Genomic DNA, 19,185 nt, shown 5'->3' on the forward strand with positions numbered 1-19,185 from the left:
GCCACATATGGAGTTGTAATTTCTAGCTTAACATCCTTTTAGGTAAATGGGCTCTTCTGAGGGGCATTCAAATAGTTCTATGAATGAGATACTCATAATAGTTCACGAAGTTCCGAGGCTTTTCTTTGCAATCTACAAGTACTGTATATATAATTAGCAAGGAAATATACTTCCTTACTAACTATATGTACTTACTGTACCTATACGATTGCATATAGATCCCCTTCTTACCTGACATACCCACTGTCTCCTGAACCCTGTGTCCTTCTCACCAAAAAAGGGAGAGAAAGTTCTGTCTGACCTTGACCCTGCTTCGGCGATGGACCCGGGTGGCACCAATGGCCATACGCTCAAATCCTGCTCTGCCGTTCTTGCTTCCCCTCTATCTGCCCTATGTAGTTTGTTGACCACCTCCCCTCTGCATGGAAGTCAGCAAACATCACTCCTATCCACAAGAAGTGTGCAGAAACAGACCCTGCCAACCATAGCCAAATGTGCTTGCTTCCAATTACAAGCAAAGTCAGAGAATCCATCATTGTGGTGGATGTCAAGTCTTTCCCGTTTTCAAACACCTGACATTCAGCCATCAGTTTGGATTCTGTCCTGATAATTACTCAACCCTGGACACACTTCTGCTCCTCTCTCAACAAATGTTGAAGGCCCTCAACCTCAAAAAAGAGGTTCGGACCATCTTACTTGACATACTGTATATAAGGCTTTCGATACAATCTGGCATGCTGCTTTGCTTGCCAAGCTTGAGCTGCTCATGGCATCAAAGGCTAACCTTCTTTCTTGAATTTGTGACTTCATACACTCATGCAGACAAGGTCCTGCCATCAAGTAAACCCTCAACTGCCCTCTCCCAGTGGAGGCTGTTGTTCCCCAAGGCAATCTTTTGGGCCTAGTATCATTCCTCATCTACATTAATGTCTCTCCGATGCTCTGGAAAACCCTCTCTTCCATTTTGCAGATGACTCTACACTGTGCCATACAGTACCACACCCCCTGCTATGCAGACAGCAGTTGCTTCTCTCTCCCTGCTGATCTGGAAATGATATGACACTGGTCTGATAAATGTAACATGTCCTTAAATCCTGTAAAATCTCACAGTCTTACCCTACAACTCTGGAAGAATCGTCAAACAAACCCTCCAATTTCCTTAGTCATACGCAAGAAAAGGTTCAGCCTCTTGAACTTTTTGGCCTCACCAACAGCCAAGGACGAACCACGCCGGCCTCCAAAGCCAGCTGCAGACTGGGAATCTCCTCCATCAATCCAGGTCTTTCCTTGGAAAATCAGAGCTACTCCCAGTCTACAAGGCCTGTGTCTATAGCTTCATGGAGTACTGCTATCCATTATGGCCTGTCACCCAAGCATTATATCTGTCTCTCCTGGATTCTTTGTTTTAAACTTATTTGAATCTCCCATGATGAGGCCGAAGCACAAAATCTGTTTCATTCACATCACAGGCAGGTTGGTGGTGTCTCTGTTTTTATGTTTTTTACCACCTCTTCTCCAACACTGCCACCACTGCTCTCCCACCTTTGTCTCTGTCTCTGTCTCTGTCTCTGTCTCTGTCTCTGTCTCTGTCTCTGTCTCTCTCTGTCTCTCTCTGTCTCTCTCTGTCTCTCTCTGTCTCTCTGTGTCTCTCTGTGTCTCTCTCTGTCTCTCTCTGTCTCTCTGTCTCTCTCTCTCTCTCTCTCTGTCTCTCTCTCTGTCTCTCTCTCTCTGTCTCTCTTTCTCTCTGTCTCTGTCTCTCTCTCTGTCTCTCTCTCTCTCTCTGTGTCTCTCTCTCTCTCTGTGTCTCTCTCTCTCTCTCTGTCTCTCTCTCTCTCTCTCTCTCTGTCTCTCTCTCTCTCTCTCTGTCTCTCTCTCTCTCTGTCTCTCTCTCTCTCTCTCTCTGTCTCTCTCTCTCTCTGTCTCTCGTTGTTCTTCTTTGTTCTCTCTGTTCTCCAACCCTTACTACTACTCCAGGATGCATGCTTCATCCAGTAACCCCTCCTGGTTAAATTTTCAAAATCCAGGCTGTCTTCACAGCAAAACTCATAAATTCTGTGCTTCTCCCGTCAAAGAAACCACCTTCCAGAGGCTGTTCTGTCTCACCCTTCCCTCCGGGGCTTCAAGCAAGCAGTGCACCATCCTCTATTATAATCCCCAAATCAGTCCCATGATCTTACTTACCCCCATGAACCTTTCCTAACCCAACCATCTAACCTGCTAGTTTCAGTGTTTTGTACCCTCCTCCCTTTCTTCTTATCCTGTTCGTTCACTCCCATGATGTTTGTCCCATTATCAGAACGATCTTGCTCTTCCATGAGCCTCGTCCCAGTAAAGAAAAAAGAATAAGAAGAACTAACAAACATTGGCATTGTTTTGGACTATTCTGAGTATCTAGTCCCGCAAAATCTTCAACACTTCTTGTATACGACCCCTTGTTCTGCCCCAATTTACGCACAAACTCCCCCTTTGAGCTGTAATTCTAGAATTACATTAAAAAAAATATTGAAGCAGATTGCAACAACATATGAAATGTTTATAAACCTTCAGCATTATGAAAAAAGAAAGAAAGATGACATTACTTTATTATCCAATTTGTGACATGTCACAGTTTGTATTATGATTGTGCATGAGGTAAATACAGTCGTTGTGAGATTATATAAGTGTGAGAGCGAGAGAGCGGGAGCGAGAGCGAGAGCGAGAGCGAGAGCGAGAGCGAGAGCGAGAGCGAGAGAGAGAGAGATCCCACAAAGTGCTGGCAATACCATAATTAAACCAGAACGTCACTCGGTAGAGAGCATACCTCCGCTAAGCTGAACAGTTTACGTTTTGTATCCCACTGACTGGCTGGATCTGGATCAGGACGTGAATCAAAATCGAATCGGCTTGTTCTCGTCACCTACCCAACTCATCCACCAAGTTTTGTCATAATCCATGCACAACGTTTTGAGATATTGTGATTTCCATCGTTTTTGGCCCCATCTCTCATTGGTGAAGAATAACTTTTTAAAAATCATTGTGTCTGGATCTGGATCTTCACAAAAATCGAATCAATTCGTCCTCGTCACACACCCAACCTGTCCACCTCGTTTGGTCCGAATCCGTCCAAAGCTTTTTGAGATATCCTGCTCACAGACAGACAGACAGACAGACAGGGGTGAAAACATAACCTCCGTCCACATTCGGTGGCAGAGGTAACAATACCATGTCTTCACAACCGGTAACAAAATCAGAAAGTTTTGTTGAAAACGGTAAAGAATCATAAAGTCTAAAGTTTCAATCACAGAGTGTCCTTCATCAGGGTCGAACTCAGGACATATCAGCTCAGATCATAAATGCCTTCCCGGAGTTTGCAGAGCAACACCGGTGTCCGTGCAATAATCTACGAGATCCTGGAAACCGAGAATTGGTAGCATTGTGTTTTATGACAATGTATCCGAGCTAAGTTGTTCTGCATGGGTTGTTGTTGTCCCTCCAAGTAAACAATAAAATAATAATAGAAATAACAACCAACATGTTACCCCACTTGGTGTGGTGTTGGTGATGCTTGTTTTATGCATCGACGATGTTTCAGTTCGTGTAGTAGTGAGTGCAAGTCCCTACACCGAATCGTTGTTGTGAGTGGCGTGCTAGGAGTCTTTCATACTGAATCGTTGTGAGTGGTGTGTTTGTAGTCCACTCTTGAAATGTGACCCAACTCACCCCCTCCTACTCCTTCCAGCCCCCAGGATCACAGTCCACTTATCTGTGCGAACACCTCTTCATCCTCAGTTGTCTCACTCTTTCATAAACCGAGTTTTTGTATTGATTCATTTCAATAATCCGTACTATTTTGTAAATTGAGGACAATCAATTGAAAGTAAACTTTACTATATGAACTGAATTCAAACCAAACGAGGGCAAGCTGCTGGTTGTTTCATATGCAGCCTTCGGCTGCTGGTTGCATCATTTTTCTGGAAGCACCGCTGTGCCGTTGATGCAGTGCCCCTGTTACCAGTAAGCATGTACTGATTGTGCCGACCTGGGAAGGATGACACGCTGAGTCAACCCACCTGGTGTTATTTCAACAGATGAACAAGAGCTCCAACTCAAAAATCAAGACCCGAAGATCTTAAGCCAGCCACCTTCACCATGAAGCCAACACCTGGCTCGTTGTGATCTCACATATAATCTCACAACAAGGGCAAGTGCATCTTTACCTTCAACTGCCATTAGATGAAGCTTTTCTTTTCACGTTGTCATCTCACAGACATGAATCACAAGCTGTAGCTACCATAAAGAAAATATGACAATTATACCAAGGTGTTCTTTTTTTCATGAGACAAGTAAACGTTGTGTTCACCTCGAGTGATCTAAGCAATCCGACATACAACCTGTCAGGAAAGGGCTGTGCACCTGCTGCCAAAACTTCCTAAAGGGGTCAAAATCCCCAAAATAGAAACTCGGATTTCCTGCCAGCTTCATCGTTCTTTGTTTCGAGCTAACAGTTCCTGTAACAAAGCACTGTATATAATTACATTACTGTCCTACTTGAGAGAGGGGGGGGGGGGGCTTTGACAACCCTAAAACTAAAATACAGATTCAATGTTTTTGCCTGAAATAATTGAACCTCAACCTCAAATAATGATGTCATAAGTGCTTCATTTTTTTTTAAACAAGAATCCACCCCCAAACCCACCTCCTTCAAATTCCCTGCTTTCCTTCCTGAAAGTCCCTGTAATGTCAATATTGCATACCCCATGTTCCCTGCCCAATCAATCTCTCCCTTCCACAGATCTCCTAATGTGTCTGTTCCCCAGTGTTTTGTCCTTCCCACTCCCACCCCTCTTGTCTCATGCTCCCCTTGCTGTGCATTGTGTGTAAGCTCTCATACGAGCCTCGACAAAGTATACAATAAAAACAAAAACATTAGGTTCTTTTGAATCCTTCAAACTCAATTAACACTCATTACCACATCCCATTTTACTGTGTGTTCCAAATCACGGACATACTGGACATACCTCTGTTAAATTCTCATCTTCTGCTCGAGGAGTTTCTGGGATGAGTTCTGTTGGTACAGAACTTTCGCTTGATTGATCCGCGGAGCTTTTCGGTGCTGGATGAGGTGAGGCATTCATTTCTCCACCAGTGATGTCATTGGGAATTGGGGGAGAGAACTCCTTGAGCATTTTTGTTTCATCACAAGGAAGGTCATCAGACATCTCACTCAGCTGCTTTTCTATGGAACTCAAGTCGGCCATCAAGTCATCGAGCTCCATTTCATCCTGCATGATGGCTGAAGAGGCATACGGCATATTATATTCGCTGGAATCAGGTATGATGCAATGAAGATCCAAACAGAAGTAAAAGTATGACAGATATCATGTATTATGGAGTATTATGGACTTCATGTATTATTATGAAGTATTATGGACTTAATCTCCACTTCATGTATTATGGAGCCTCCATCATCAGTCTGTTCAATCCCTAGCTTGACTGCAGGGCTTCAGGTTGGCAGCACACCATCATGTCAGGTCATCTTCAATCCCTATCCGTGATCTTGTCTATCCTCGATAACCTTCAATTACCTCTCCGCAATCTATTTTTAGGATATTAGGTTTCCTTTCCTCTTCTCTATCCCCCTTTTACCTATTACTTGTCCCAATCCTCCAGGCATTGCCTTCAACTCTCGATGACCTCGCTCTTTCATGAGCCAAGACTTTGTACACAAAATATTATTATTATTCCCGAGACATGAAGAACTTTGGAACACGACAATATCTCTCTATATCTATCTATCTATCTATCTATCTCTCTCTTTCCCCCCCCCCCCACCCACTTTGCCCATACCCTCCCACAGAGCACCAGTGGTGCCAAAACAGTTTATTTGGCATGGGTTACACCGACTTATTTCCACTTTTTCAGCTGGGACAGATAAACGTACCAGGCAAACGGAACAAAATAGTTATATGCTTTGGTTTAGCTGCGTGGACGTCTTTTTACCATCGATGTTGAATGCAGGCCAGCTCATGATACTGGGTTCCACTGCTGTGCTTGCGTTTCCATTTCCAATGCTCTGCAGGACAACAACACAACGTGTTAAAAACGATACCATGGTCCATGTTTTCCTGTGGAAGTGGGACCGGCAACCACAGGCATTGAACACACACATGCCGCAGCCCGAGTAAAACTTTGAGCTTGTAAAACAACTTACCATAGATAGCTTGTCCAGTTCACCAATGAAATCACCAAACATCTTATCAATCTCCATGTCGCCTTCTGCAGCCATGTTGCCTTCTGCAGCCATGTTGCCTTCTGTAGATGCTTCGTAAATGCCCTACTGAGAGCCAATAAGTTGAAAGGCACTCAGCATCAACAATCGCTCAACATTTATGGCTTTCTTCATTTGAATGCTCTTCATGTATGTAATTTATGAGGACATTAGAGTTATCTGTAATGAGGATAATGTCAACAAATGCTTCCATAGCTGTAAATATTAGCAAAAGCCTTATCTTTAGCGAATGGAAATATTTTTGGTTAGCTGATGTGTTATGAGAACTGCTGAAGTCTCATAGCTGCGTGAGCGTTGTGCAAAAGTATTCAGCAACAACCATTGGAAAAAAAATATATATTGTTGCTACCACAAGCTGCATGACTGTCCGCAGTTATGCAACTGACTTATCCTCAAAGAACTAATTCCAGTAGCCTTCAAGTAGGTCTTCATTGACCAGGGAATTCTAATGAGTAGCACAACACAAAACTAAACAAGACAGCACATTGGGCATCCTCTGTCATACAAAGTCTTTCCTTAGCACAACTAAACTCTTATCTACCTTCAAGGCCTTTATCTGCAGCTTGATGGAATACTACTCTCCCCTTGGTCTTGCACTGTCCGCTCTGTCCCTCCCAGCCCCCCGGGTTTATGTAGGGAACACGCGGTCCACCCAGCAATCCCCTTCTGGTGAAACTACCAAAAAATAGAATCACTGCTCAGCTACACTCACTCGTTCCTCTTTTTCCCCAACCTTTGGAATCAACTTCCGTAATCTCATCGATCTCTTTCTTCCTCCCAAAAGTCTGATTTAATGCAATTTAATTCCAGCCTATAAGGGAACAAAAGGTGAAAATTTTCCAAGGTGGTGTAGACTTTCTGTAGGCACTGTGTAAAAGTGAAGAAATTCTCGTATCTGGATCCGGATTCGGACCTTCACCAAAATCTAATAAATTAGTTCTTGTCACATTCGGAACCTGTCCTCCAGGTTCCATCTGAATCTGTGCATAACATTTTAAGATATCGTGCTCAATATTGTTTTTGGCCTATCACTCAATGGTGAAGAATCACTTTAAAATCCTAGGATCTGGATCTTTACCAAAATCTCATCATTTTGTCCTCATCACACATCCAACCTGTCCATGAAATTTCATCCAAATCCATCAAAAACCTTTTGAGATGCACTGTTCACAGACAGACAAAGAAAGAGACAGACAGGGGTGAAAACATAACCTCCGTCCACCTTTGGTGGCAGAAGTAAAAATCCCCCAAGTTACGAGGTCCGTCTAAAAAGTAACGGGACTGACTTCACAGAAATTTTATTCCAAAAATATATTGAAATCACTGCTTGTCCCCTTCAAAATAGTTTCCCTCCAGTCTCACACACTTGTCCATCCTCTTCTTCCACACTTTGATGCACCCCCGGAAGGCTTCTTCTGGATCCTCCGGAGCTCCGTCATCACGGCCCTTTTGATGGTCTCCACATCAGGAAATCGGGTCCCCTTGAGCATGGGGAATAGGAAAAAAATCACAAGGGGCCAAGTCTGGCACATACGGGGGTTGCTCCAGAGTTGGCACGTTCCTCTCCGCCAGAAACTGTCGGATGCTCAGGGCACTGTGAGCAGGGGCGTTGTCATGGTGGAGCACCCAGGCATTGTTCTCCCACAGATCCCTCCTCTTGTCCCGGACTGAACTCATGATGCGCCGGAGGATCTCCTTGTACACGTATTGATTCACTGTTTGACCCTGTGGTAGAAAGTCAAAGTGGACGATGCCCTTGATGTCAAAAAATGCGATGAGTATCACCTTGACCTTCGAACTTCAACATCCTTGCTTTCTTTGGTCTTGGTGATGCCAGACTTTTCCACTGACGACTCTGCCATTTGGTCTCTGGATCGTATTCAAATATCCACGATTCATCACCAGTAATGACTCTCCCAAGCAGGTCTGGATCGTCCTCGAGGTGCTCGATAATGTCGAGACAGACAGTGACTCTTTGCTATTTCTTGTCCTCAGACAACAGCTTGGGGACCATCTTTGCACACACCTTGCGCATTTCGAGATTTTCAGTGATGATGCTCCAGACAGTGTCCTTGTTGATGTAAAGTTCCTCAGAAATCATCCGCGCCGTGAGTCGACGATCTGCGCGCACCATCCACTTCACACACTTGATGTTGTCCGCCGTTCTGCTCGTTGAAGGTCTTCCAGACCGTGGATCGTCTTCAACCTCCTTCCGTCCCTCTTTGAACCTCTTGTGCCATTCAAATGCACGTGTCCATGACATCGTTTCTTCCCTGTGGACTTGCTGCAGCATTGCGAAGGATTCGGAAGGTGTTTTGCCATGCTTGGCAAGAAACTTCAGATTGGCTCTCTGCTCATGACTCATGGCGCGCCGACTCAGACGAGACAACGTGGAAAGCACGACTGGTAAAAAATCACACAATGAGCGCAGTCAACCATCACCAATCATAGATATATTGCTGGAATGTTGCGAAAGACTGACGCAACCCATTCATTCAAGTTGTGTAAGTGGAGCACACAGCAGGCTCAGTCCCGTTACTTTTTAGACGGACCTCGTATAGGACATGTACATAACAATGAGACAGTGGGCGGGAACAGGGTACCCAATCAAAATGGTAGTTTGGAAAAATTAAGGGAAATTAAAGGAGGTGTCTCTGCATCATGTACACAGGGAAATGTAATTCGAATTTAAAAAGAAAGAAAAGGAACCAAAGGAGATGGTTAGGAGAGAAGAGACAGGGTCTGTAACTTGGGAAGGATGGGGGTAGAAAAGGGAATGAGTTTGATGGAAAATATGAGTGACATGAGACGACCGATGGATGATCGATGCGAGTTACATAATTTTTTGCACACATATGTAAAAGGACCCTAAGAGATCTGGCAGAGCTCTTAAGAGATGCTTGCCGCTTATCGTTGATGTAGTCCACTGGTCCAGCCAGTGAATGATTTTTCAAGGTTTAATTTTGTGTCGACGGCACCGTCTATGCCTTTATCGGAATACAGCTAAGGAAGAAACACAATAGCAAACAAGTTATTGCTTTGCAAGTCATATTAAACCAAAAAAAACCACAACAAACAGAGAGGTTACATCAGTGAACAAAAACATTAAAGGGACAAACTATCTCAAATGAGTGAACACTCTCCCCATGACCCAAAACTTCATTTTCAAATCACTTTTCTTTCCCCGCACATGCAGAGCAAAAAGTGTGGTTAAAGAATTGGTTCACCTTGTCTGTCTGTATGTCTACAAACGTCAGTTTATGATCGAGGAACAACTTCATTTCAATTGAATGTTATATGATCAACACGAATCAGAACATGAACCTGCACATTAGCAGTACTTTGGCTCTGAATTTGGCAAATTATACGGAATCTCTCTCCGATCACACATGCTCAGAGAGGAGCGAGATCATATTGTTTACTCTATCTGTCTGCCTGGCAGTCAAACAAAATTGAAAATCATTCTAAACAGAAAACATATTGTTTTTGAGGACGTTATAAAGGACACAAACAACAAGCACGAATAACTAATGTAACGTGTTGAAGATGCTGCATCTATGGCAGTAAATTTCTGAAAAAAGGTCTTTTTTCTTCAACCTTTGAAATCTTTTTTTTATTTCAATTTACTGATTATACTTGAACACTGCAGAACACAAATCGCCTTTTTGGCACTTTCAAAACCCTTCCCTTTAGCAGTAGTTGGACAAAATATTACGGCATTTTACGTCTTCACAACCAATCAAATTTACTGCTCACAGACGCACCCCATGTCATTTTCTCTCAAGACTGCATGGGGTAAGGTATTCTGTGAACTCTCCAGTTTCTTTATTTTCATTTGTACATATATATATATATATATATATATATATATATATATATATATATATAATTGAGATCACAAGTGGTAGCTACCATCAGTGGGGAGAAGTTGTTTGATGATGAACGTGAGAAACAAACACATGTCAGGATCGATAAGCATTCAGTGAATCTGATCTGCATCATCGCGAGAATCTTCTACAAGATGCGTGTACATTACATCTCATCCCTACAGAATGTGGACATACAGAAACAAGCTCTCTCCACAAATAAACTAACTCGAAATATTATATTCATGGGTCAGAAATTCAATGAGGTGAAATGTCTTTCTGGCCTGAAATTAGGTTCGTAATAACCAAGTGTTCGTTGTATCCAAATTTCTCAGAAGGAAACTACTATTACGTGAAACCGGTACCTGGTCTTCATTCTATCCGAGAGCTCGCTTTAAGCGGGGTTTGATATATAATGAGGTTTGACTAAATTTTATGTTCATGAAAAAGATGTCTCCCGTCCGGATATTCTGTGCTCATTGTAATGTCAATTCTGATTCGATGAAAATCAAGTTACACTCGATCTTGAAAATGACTCTTTTAAGGATTATGTATTCTGACTTATTTTATGAAAATTTATCTTCTTCATGGACGTCAAAAATGACTGGATGTCTAAATGAGTATTGGAGAATATTCCATCCTTCCATCCATTGGGGCCATTCTCTATGTAGAGCGTTGGTGCTGCCCAAGCAGTCTCCTTGGCTATTACGCACAATCCTGGACGGGTCGCCACTCTGACGCAGGATACCAGCAAGCTGGCACTCATTTTGCCGACCTCGGAAGGATGACAGGCAGTGTCAACCCCACCTGCTATTACTTCAACAGCAAAGTGGGATTTGGAACTCAGGATCCTGGGATCCCAAGCCCACCACCCAAACCATTAAGCCAACACCAGGTATGGAGAATATTGATGTTCTCAAATTCATTGTAAAATTTGCTATTTTCGTCGTAGACGTTTGAAACTTTCTTCAATACGAGACACATGATCCACAAATTATGTCAAATTGGATCTAGTAGTTATAGAGTTAATGCACTTGTCCCGGACCCACTTTTTGCGATTCTCCGTGGTATTACTGGCATAATGTTAGCTTCGCCGGGATGGCTGGAGCACTGTGTGACGTCATGCTGACGATACAGCCACATGACTGTGGCTTGCTGTACTGTCGAGATGGGCACGTCGTATTCATTTAATCTATACCTATGACCATGGCACCCAGACAAAAATGACATGGCTGCCATCTTGGTTTTCTGGTGGGCCTAACACATTAGGCCTGTTGGCCTCTGCTGATTATACAATGTCAAGGTTTGTAGCATCAGATTTCGATTAGCTCTGTTTGGGTCGAGAGTTAATCATGATGAGGTGCCTCAAAAAATCGAATTGTATGTCCAATAAAAATTATTAGTAAGGTTCATTCAAGCCCATATGTGCCTCCTTAAAAAAATAGGGTTATGTAATTTTTGAATGGCCTCATATTGGGATTAAACATTCAGTGACCGTGTGACGAATCAGCTAGGCTTGTTGTAACCGTGTGGAGGCTGACATGGATGAGAGGTGTCAAGTTAATATTTTAATAGCACATTACATGGGTTTCCCAAATATGCTTTCATATTTTAAGTGATTAAAATGCTGCGCTTTCCCAATTTGTTTGTTACTGGATTTTTAAAGCTAATTCACTCGTGCTTAATGGTGAGTTCCAGTACCCAGAATGACCAGCAACGTACAGGTTGTTATGAACAAAAGCTTTATTGCAACAGAGACACACACACACACACACACACACACACACACACACACACACACACACACACACACACACACACACACACACACACATGACAAAACTGAGGTAACAGATAAAGTAAATCCCTTGTTCAGAATCATAAGGAGTCTTGTCCATCCATCGAGACCATACTCTGTGCAGAGCATCGGTACTGCCAAAGCAGTCTCCTGGACTATTGGGCACAATCCTGGCCAGGTCACCACTCCAACACAGGATACTTGAATGGCTCAATCATCTCAGCAAGCCAGCACTCATTTTGCTGAACTCAGGAGGATGACAGGTTGAGTAAACCCCACCTGGTATTAATTTAACAGCACAATGGGATTTGAACTTCAAGATCCGAGGATCCCAAACCAGTAAACCAACATTAGGTAGTTTTATCTATCCAATTGTATTCATTCTCATGGGAACACGGGACAGACATGGCTCTATATAATCTAATTAATTCACATGGGAACATGGGACAGACACAGCTCCATATAATCTTATTAATTCACATGGGAACATGGGAAAGACACGGTTCTATATAATGTTATTAATTCACGTGGGAACATGGGACAGACACGGCTCTACATAATGTTATTAATTTACGTGGGAACATGAGACAGACACGCTCTACATAATGTTATTTATTCACGTGGGAACATGGGAAAGACACGGTTCGATATAATGTTATTAATTCACATCGGAAGATAGGACAGACACAGCTCTACATAATGTTATTAATTCACATGGGAACATGGGACAGATACGGCTCTACATAATGTTATTAATTCACATGGGAAAGACACAGCTCTATATCATGTTATTAATTCACATGGGAACACGGGACAGACACGGCTCTATCTAATCTTATTAATTCAGATGGGAACATGGAACAGACACGGTTCTTTATATAATGTTATTAATTCACATGGGAACACGGGACAGACTCAGCTCTATCGAATCTTATTCATTCACATGGGAACATGAGACAGACACGACTCGATATAATGTAATTAATTCACATGGGAACATGGGACAGACACAGCTCTATATAATGTTATTAATTCACATGGGAACACGGGACAGACACGGCTCTATATAATGTTGTTAATTCACATGGAAACATGGGACAGACACAGCCCTGTCCAATCTTATTAATTCACATAGGAACATGTGACAGACATGGCTCTACATAATCTAATTAATTCACATGGGAACATGGGACAGACACGGCTCTACATAATCTTATTAATTCACATGGGAACATGGGACAGACACGGCTCTACATAATCTTATTAATTCACATGGGAACATGGGACAGACACGGCTCCACATAATCTTATTAATTCACATGGGAACACGGGACAGACACGGCTCTATCTAATCTTATTAATTCATATGGGAACATGGGACAGACACGGTTCTTTATATCATGTTATTAATTCACATGGGAACATGGGACAGACACGGTTCTACATAATGTTATGAATTCACATGGGAACACGGGGCAGACACGGCTCTGTCTTATCTTATTAATTCAGATGGGAACATGGGACAGACACGGTTCTTTATATAATGTTATTAATTCACATGGGAACACGGGACAGACTCAGCTCTATCGAATCTTATTCATTCACATGGGAACATGGGACAGACACAGCTCCATATAATGTTATTAATTCACATGGGAACATGGGACAGACACGGCTTAATATAATATTATTAATTCACATGCGAACATGGGACAGACACGGCTCAACATAATGTTATTAATTCACATGGGAACACGGGACAGACACGGCTCTATCTTATCTTATTAATTCAGATGGGAACATGGGACAGACACGTTCTATATAATGTTATTAATTCACATGCGAACACGGGACAGACTCAGCTTTATCTAATCTTATTCATTCACATGGGAACATGGGACAGACACGACTCTATATAATGTAATTAATTCACATGGGACAGACACAGCTCTATATAATGTCATTAATTCACATGGGAACACGGGACAGACTCAGCTCTATCTAATCTTATTCATTCACATGGGAACATGGGACAGACACGACTCTATATAATGTAATTAATTCACATGGGAACATGGGACAGACACAGCTCTATATAATGTGATGAATTCACATGGGAACATGGGACAGACACAGCTCAATATAATGTTAATTCACATGGGAACATGGGACAGATACAGCTCTATATAATGATATTAATTCACATGGGAACATGGGACAGACACGGCTCAATATAATGTTATTTCACATGGGAACATGGGACAGACACGGCTCTATATAATGTAATTAATTCACATGGGACAGACACAGCTCTATATAATGTTATTAATTCACATGGGAACACGGGACAGACTCAGCTCTATCTAATCTTATTCATTCACATGGGAACATGGGACAGACACGACTCTATATAATGTAATTAATTCACATGGGAACATGGGACAGACACAGCTCAATATAATGTTAATTCACATGGGAACATGGGACAGATACAGCTATATATAATGATATTAATTCACATGGGAACATGGGACAGACACGGCTCAATATAATGTTAATTCACATGGGAACATAGGACAGACACGGCTCTATATAATGTTATTAATTCACATGGGAACATGGGACAGACACAGCTCTATCTAATCTTATTAATTTAGATGGGAAGATGGGACAGACACGGTTATATATAATGTGATTAATTCACATGGGAACATGGGACAGACACGACTCTATATAATGAAATTAATTTACATGGGAACATGGGACAGACACAGCTCTATATAATGTTATTAATTCACATGGGAACATGGGACAGACACGACTCAATATAATGTAATTAATTCACATGGGAACATGGGACAGACACAGCTCTATATAATGTTATTAATTCACATGGGAACACGGGACAGACACGGCTCTATATAATGTTGTTAATTCACATGGAAACATGGGACAGACACAGCCCTGTCCAATCTTATTAATTCACATGGGAACATGCGACAGACATGGCTCTACATAATGTTATTAATTCACGTGGGAACATGGGACAGACACGGCTCTACATAATGTTATTAATTCACGTGGGAACATGGGACAGACACGGCTCTACATAATGTTATTAATTCACGTGGGAACATGGGACAGACACGGCTCTACATAATGTTATTAATTCACATGGGAACATAGGACAGACACAGCTCTATATAATGTTATTAATTCACATGGGAACATGCGACAGACACGGCTCTTTATAATGTTATCAATTCACATGGGAACATGCGACAGACACGGCTCTACATAATGTTATTAATTCACGTGGGAACATGGGACAGACACGGCTCTACATAATGTTATTAATTCATATGGGAACATGGGACAGACACAGTTCTTTATATCATGTTATTAATTCACATGGGAACATGGGACAGACACGGTTCTACATAATGTTATGAATTCACATGGGAACACGGGGCAGACACGGCTCTGTCTTATCTTATTAATTCAGATGGGAACATGGGACAGACACGGTTCTTTATATAATGTTATTAATTCACATGGGAACACGGGACAGACTCAGCTCTATCGAATCTTATTCATTCACATGGGAACATGGGACAGACACAGCTCCATATAATGTTATTAATTCACATGGGAACATGGGACAGACACGGCTCAATATAATATTATTAATTCACATGCGAACATGGGACAGACACGGCTCAACATAATGTTATTAATTCACATGGGAACATGGGACAGACACGACTCTATATAATGTAATTAATTCACATGGGACAGACACAGCTCTATATAATGTTATTAATTCACATGGGAACACGGGACAGACTCAGCTCTATCTAATCTTATTCATTCACATGGGAACATGGGACAGACACGACTCTATATAATGTAATTCATTCACATGGGAACATGGGACAGACACAGCTCTATATAATGTGATGAATTCACATGGGAACATGGGACAGACACAGCTCAATATAATGTTAATTCACATGGGAACATGGGACAGATACAGCTCTATATAATGATATTAATTCACATGGGAACATGGGACAGACACGGCTCAATATAATGTTAATTCACATGGGAACATGGGACAGACACGGCTCTATATAATGTAATTAATTCACATGGGACAGACACAGCTCCATATAATGTTATTAATTCACATGGGAACACGGGACAGACTCAGCTCCATCTAATCTTATTCATTCACATGGGAACATGGGACAGACACGACTCTATATAATGTAATTAATTCACATGGGAACATGGGACAGACACAGCTCAATATAATGTTAATTCACATGGGAACATGGGACAGATACAGCTCCATATAATGATATTAATTCACATGGGAACATGGGACAGACACGGCTCAATATAATGTTAATTGACATGGGAACATGGGACAGACACGGCTCTATATAATGTTATTAATTCACATGGGAACATGGGACAGACAGAGCTCTATCTAATCTTATTAATTTAGATGGGAAGATGGGACAGACACGGTTATATATAATGTGATTAATTCACATGGGAACATGGGACAGACACGACTCTATATAATGAAATTAATTCACATGGGAACATGGGACAGACACAGCTCTATATAATGTTATTAATTCACATGGGAACATGGGACAGACACGGCTCCATATAATGTTATTAATTCACATGGGAACATGGGACAGACACGGCTCTATATAATGTTATTAATTCACATGGGAACATGGGAAAGACACGGCTCTATATAATGTTATTAATTCACATGGGAACATGGGACAGACACGGCTCTATATAATGTTATTAATTCACATGGGAACATGGGAAATACACGGCTCTATATAATGTTATTAATTCACTTGGGAACACGGGAAAGACACGGCTCTATATAATGTTATTAATTCACATGGGAACACGGGAAAGACACGGCTCTATATAATGTTATTAATTCACATGGGAACATGGGACAGACACAGCCCTGTCTAATCTTATTAATTCATGTGGTAACAAGGGACAGACACGGCTCGACATAATCTTAATTCACATGGGAACATGGGACAGACACAGCTCTATATGTTATTAATTCACATGGGAACATGGGACAGACACAGCTCTATATAATGTTATTAATTCACATGGGAACATGGGACAGACACAGCTCTATATAATGTTATTAATTCACATGGGAAAGACATGGCTCAATATAATGTTATGAATTCACATGGGAAAGACACGGCTCTATATAATGTTATTAATTCACATGGGAAAGACACGGCTCTATTTAATGTTATTAATTCACATGGGAACATGGGACAGACACAGCTCTACATAATGTTATTAATTCACATGGGAACATGGGACAGACACAGCTCAATATAATGTTATTAATTCACATGGGAACATGGGACAGACACAGCTCTATATAATGTTATTAATTCACATGGGAACATGGGTCAGACACAGCTCTATATAATGTTGTTCATTCACATGGGAACATGGGACAGACACAGCTCTATATCATGTTATTAATTCACATGGGAAAATGGGACAGACACGACTCTATATAATGTTATTAATTCACATGGGAACATGGGAAATACACAGCTCTATATCATGTTATTAATTCACATGGGATCATGGGAAAGACACAGCTTTATATCATGTTATTAATTCACATGGGGACACCGGACAGACACAGCCTTATATCATGTTATTAATTCACATGGGAACATGGGAAAGACACAGCTCTATATAATGTTATTAATTCACATCGGAACATAGGACAGACACAGCTCTATGTAATGTTATTAATTCACATGGAAACATAGGACAGACACAGCTCTATATCATGTTATTAATTCACATGGGAACATGGGAAAGACACAGCCTTATATCATGTTATTAATTCACATGGGGACACCGGACAGACACAGCTCTACATAATGTTATTAATTCACATGGGAACATGGGACAGATACGGCTCTACATAATGTTATTAATTCACATGGGAAAGACACAGCTCTATATAATGTTATTAATTCACATCGGAACATAGGACAGACACAGCTCTACATAATGTTATTAATTCACATGGGAACATGCGACAGACACGGCTCTACATAATGTTATTAATTCACATGGGAACATGGGAAAGACACAGCTCTATATAATGTTATTAATTCACATCGGAAGAAAGGACAGACACAGCTCTACATAATGTTATTAATTCACATGGGAACATGGGAAATACACAGCTCTATATCATGTTATTAATTCACGTGGGAACATGGGAAAGACACAGCTTTATATCATGTTATTAATTCACATGGGGACACCGGACAGACACAGCTCTATATAATGTTCTTAATTCACATTGCAACATAGGACAGACACAGCTCTACATAATGTTATTAATTCACATGGGAACACGGGACAGACTCAGCTCCATCTAATCTTATTCATTCACATGGGAACATGGGACAGACACGACTCTATATAATGTAATTAATTCACATGGGAACATGGGACAGACACAGCTCAATATAATGTTAATTCACATGGGAACATGGGACAGATACAGCTCCATATAATGATATTAATTCACATGGGAACATGGGACAGACACGGCTCAATATAATGTTAATTGACATGGGAACATGGGACAGACACGGCTCTATATAATGTTATTAATTCACATGGGAACATGGGACAGACAGAGCTCTATCTAATCTTATTAATTTAGATGGGAAGATGGGACAGACACGGTTATATATAATGTTATTAATTCACATGGGAACATAGGACAGACAGCTCTATATAATGTTATTAATTCACATGGGAACATGGGACAGACACAGCTCTATATCATGTTATTAATTCACATGGGAACATGGGACAGACACGGCTCTATATAATGTTATTAATTCACATGGGAACATGGGACAGACACGGCTCTATATAATGTTATTAATTCACATGGGACAGACACGGCTCTATATAATGTTATTAATTCACATGGGAACATGGGACAGACACGGCTCTACATAATGTTATTAATTCACATGGGAACATAGGACAGACACAGCTCTATATAATGTTATTAATTCACATGGGAACATAGGACAGACAGCTCTATATAATGTTATTAATTCACATGGGAACATGGGACAGACACAGCTCTATATAATGTTATTAATTCACATGGGAACATAGGACAGACACAG

General features: G+C 41.3%; 1 protein-coding gene across 3 annotated transcripts in view; it reads right to left on the reverse strand.

The window, feature by feature from the left end:
• Window positions 1–19,185, reverse strand: part of APBB1IP (amyloid beta precursor protein binding family B member 1 interacting protein) — a 106,714-nt gene that overhangs the window by 50,558 nt on the left and 36,971 nt on the right. For 2 of the 3 annotated variants that reach the window (XM_085893139.1, XM_085893137.1), the window contains exons 4-6: window positions 6,191–6,316; window positions 5,980–6,052; window positions 4,998–5,272 (exon numbers count right to left, since the gene is read on the reverse strand). In XM_085893139.1, coding sequence (XP_085749265.1) covers window positions 4,998–5,272; window positions 5,980–6,052; window positions 6,191–6,283 — 441 coding nt within the window. In that variant the 5' untranslated portion in view covers window positions 6,284–6,316. The remainder of the gene's footprint in view (window positions 1–4,997; window positions 5,273–5,979; window positions 6,053–6,190; window positions 6,317–19,185) is intronic. The other variant, XM_085893138.1, reaches the window with a different exon arrangement.

This window comes from Eptatretus burgeri, chromosome 8 (assembly GCF_056783735.1).
Source record: "Eptatretus burgeri isolate ZD-2024b chromosome 8, Ebu_testis_v1, whole genome shotgun sequence".
Lineage (NCBI taxonomy): Eukaryota > Metazoa > Chordata > Myxini > Myxiniformes > Myxinidae > Eptatretus > Eptatretus burgeri.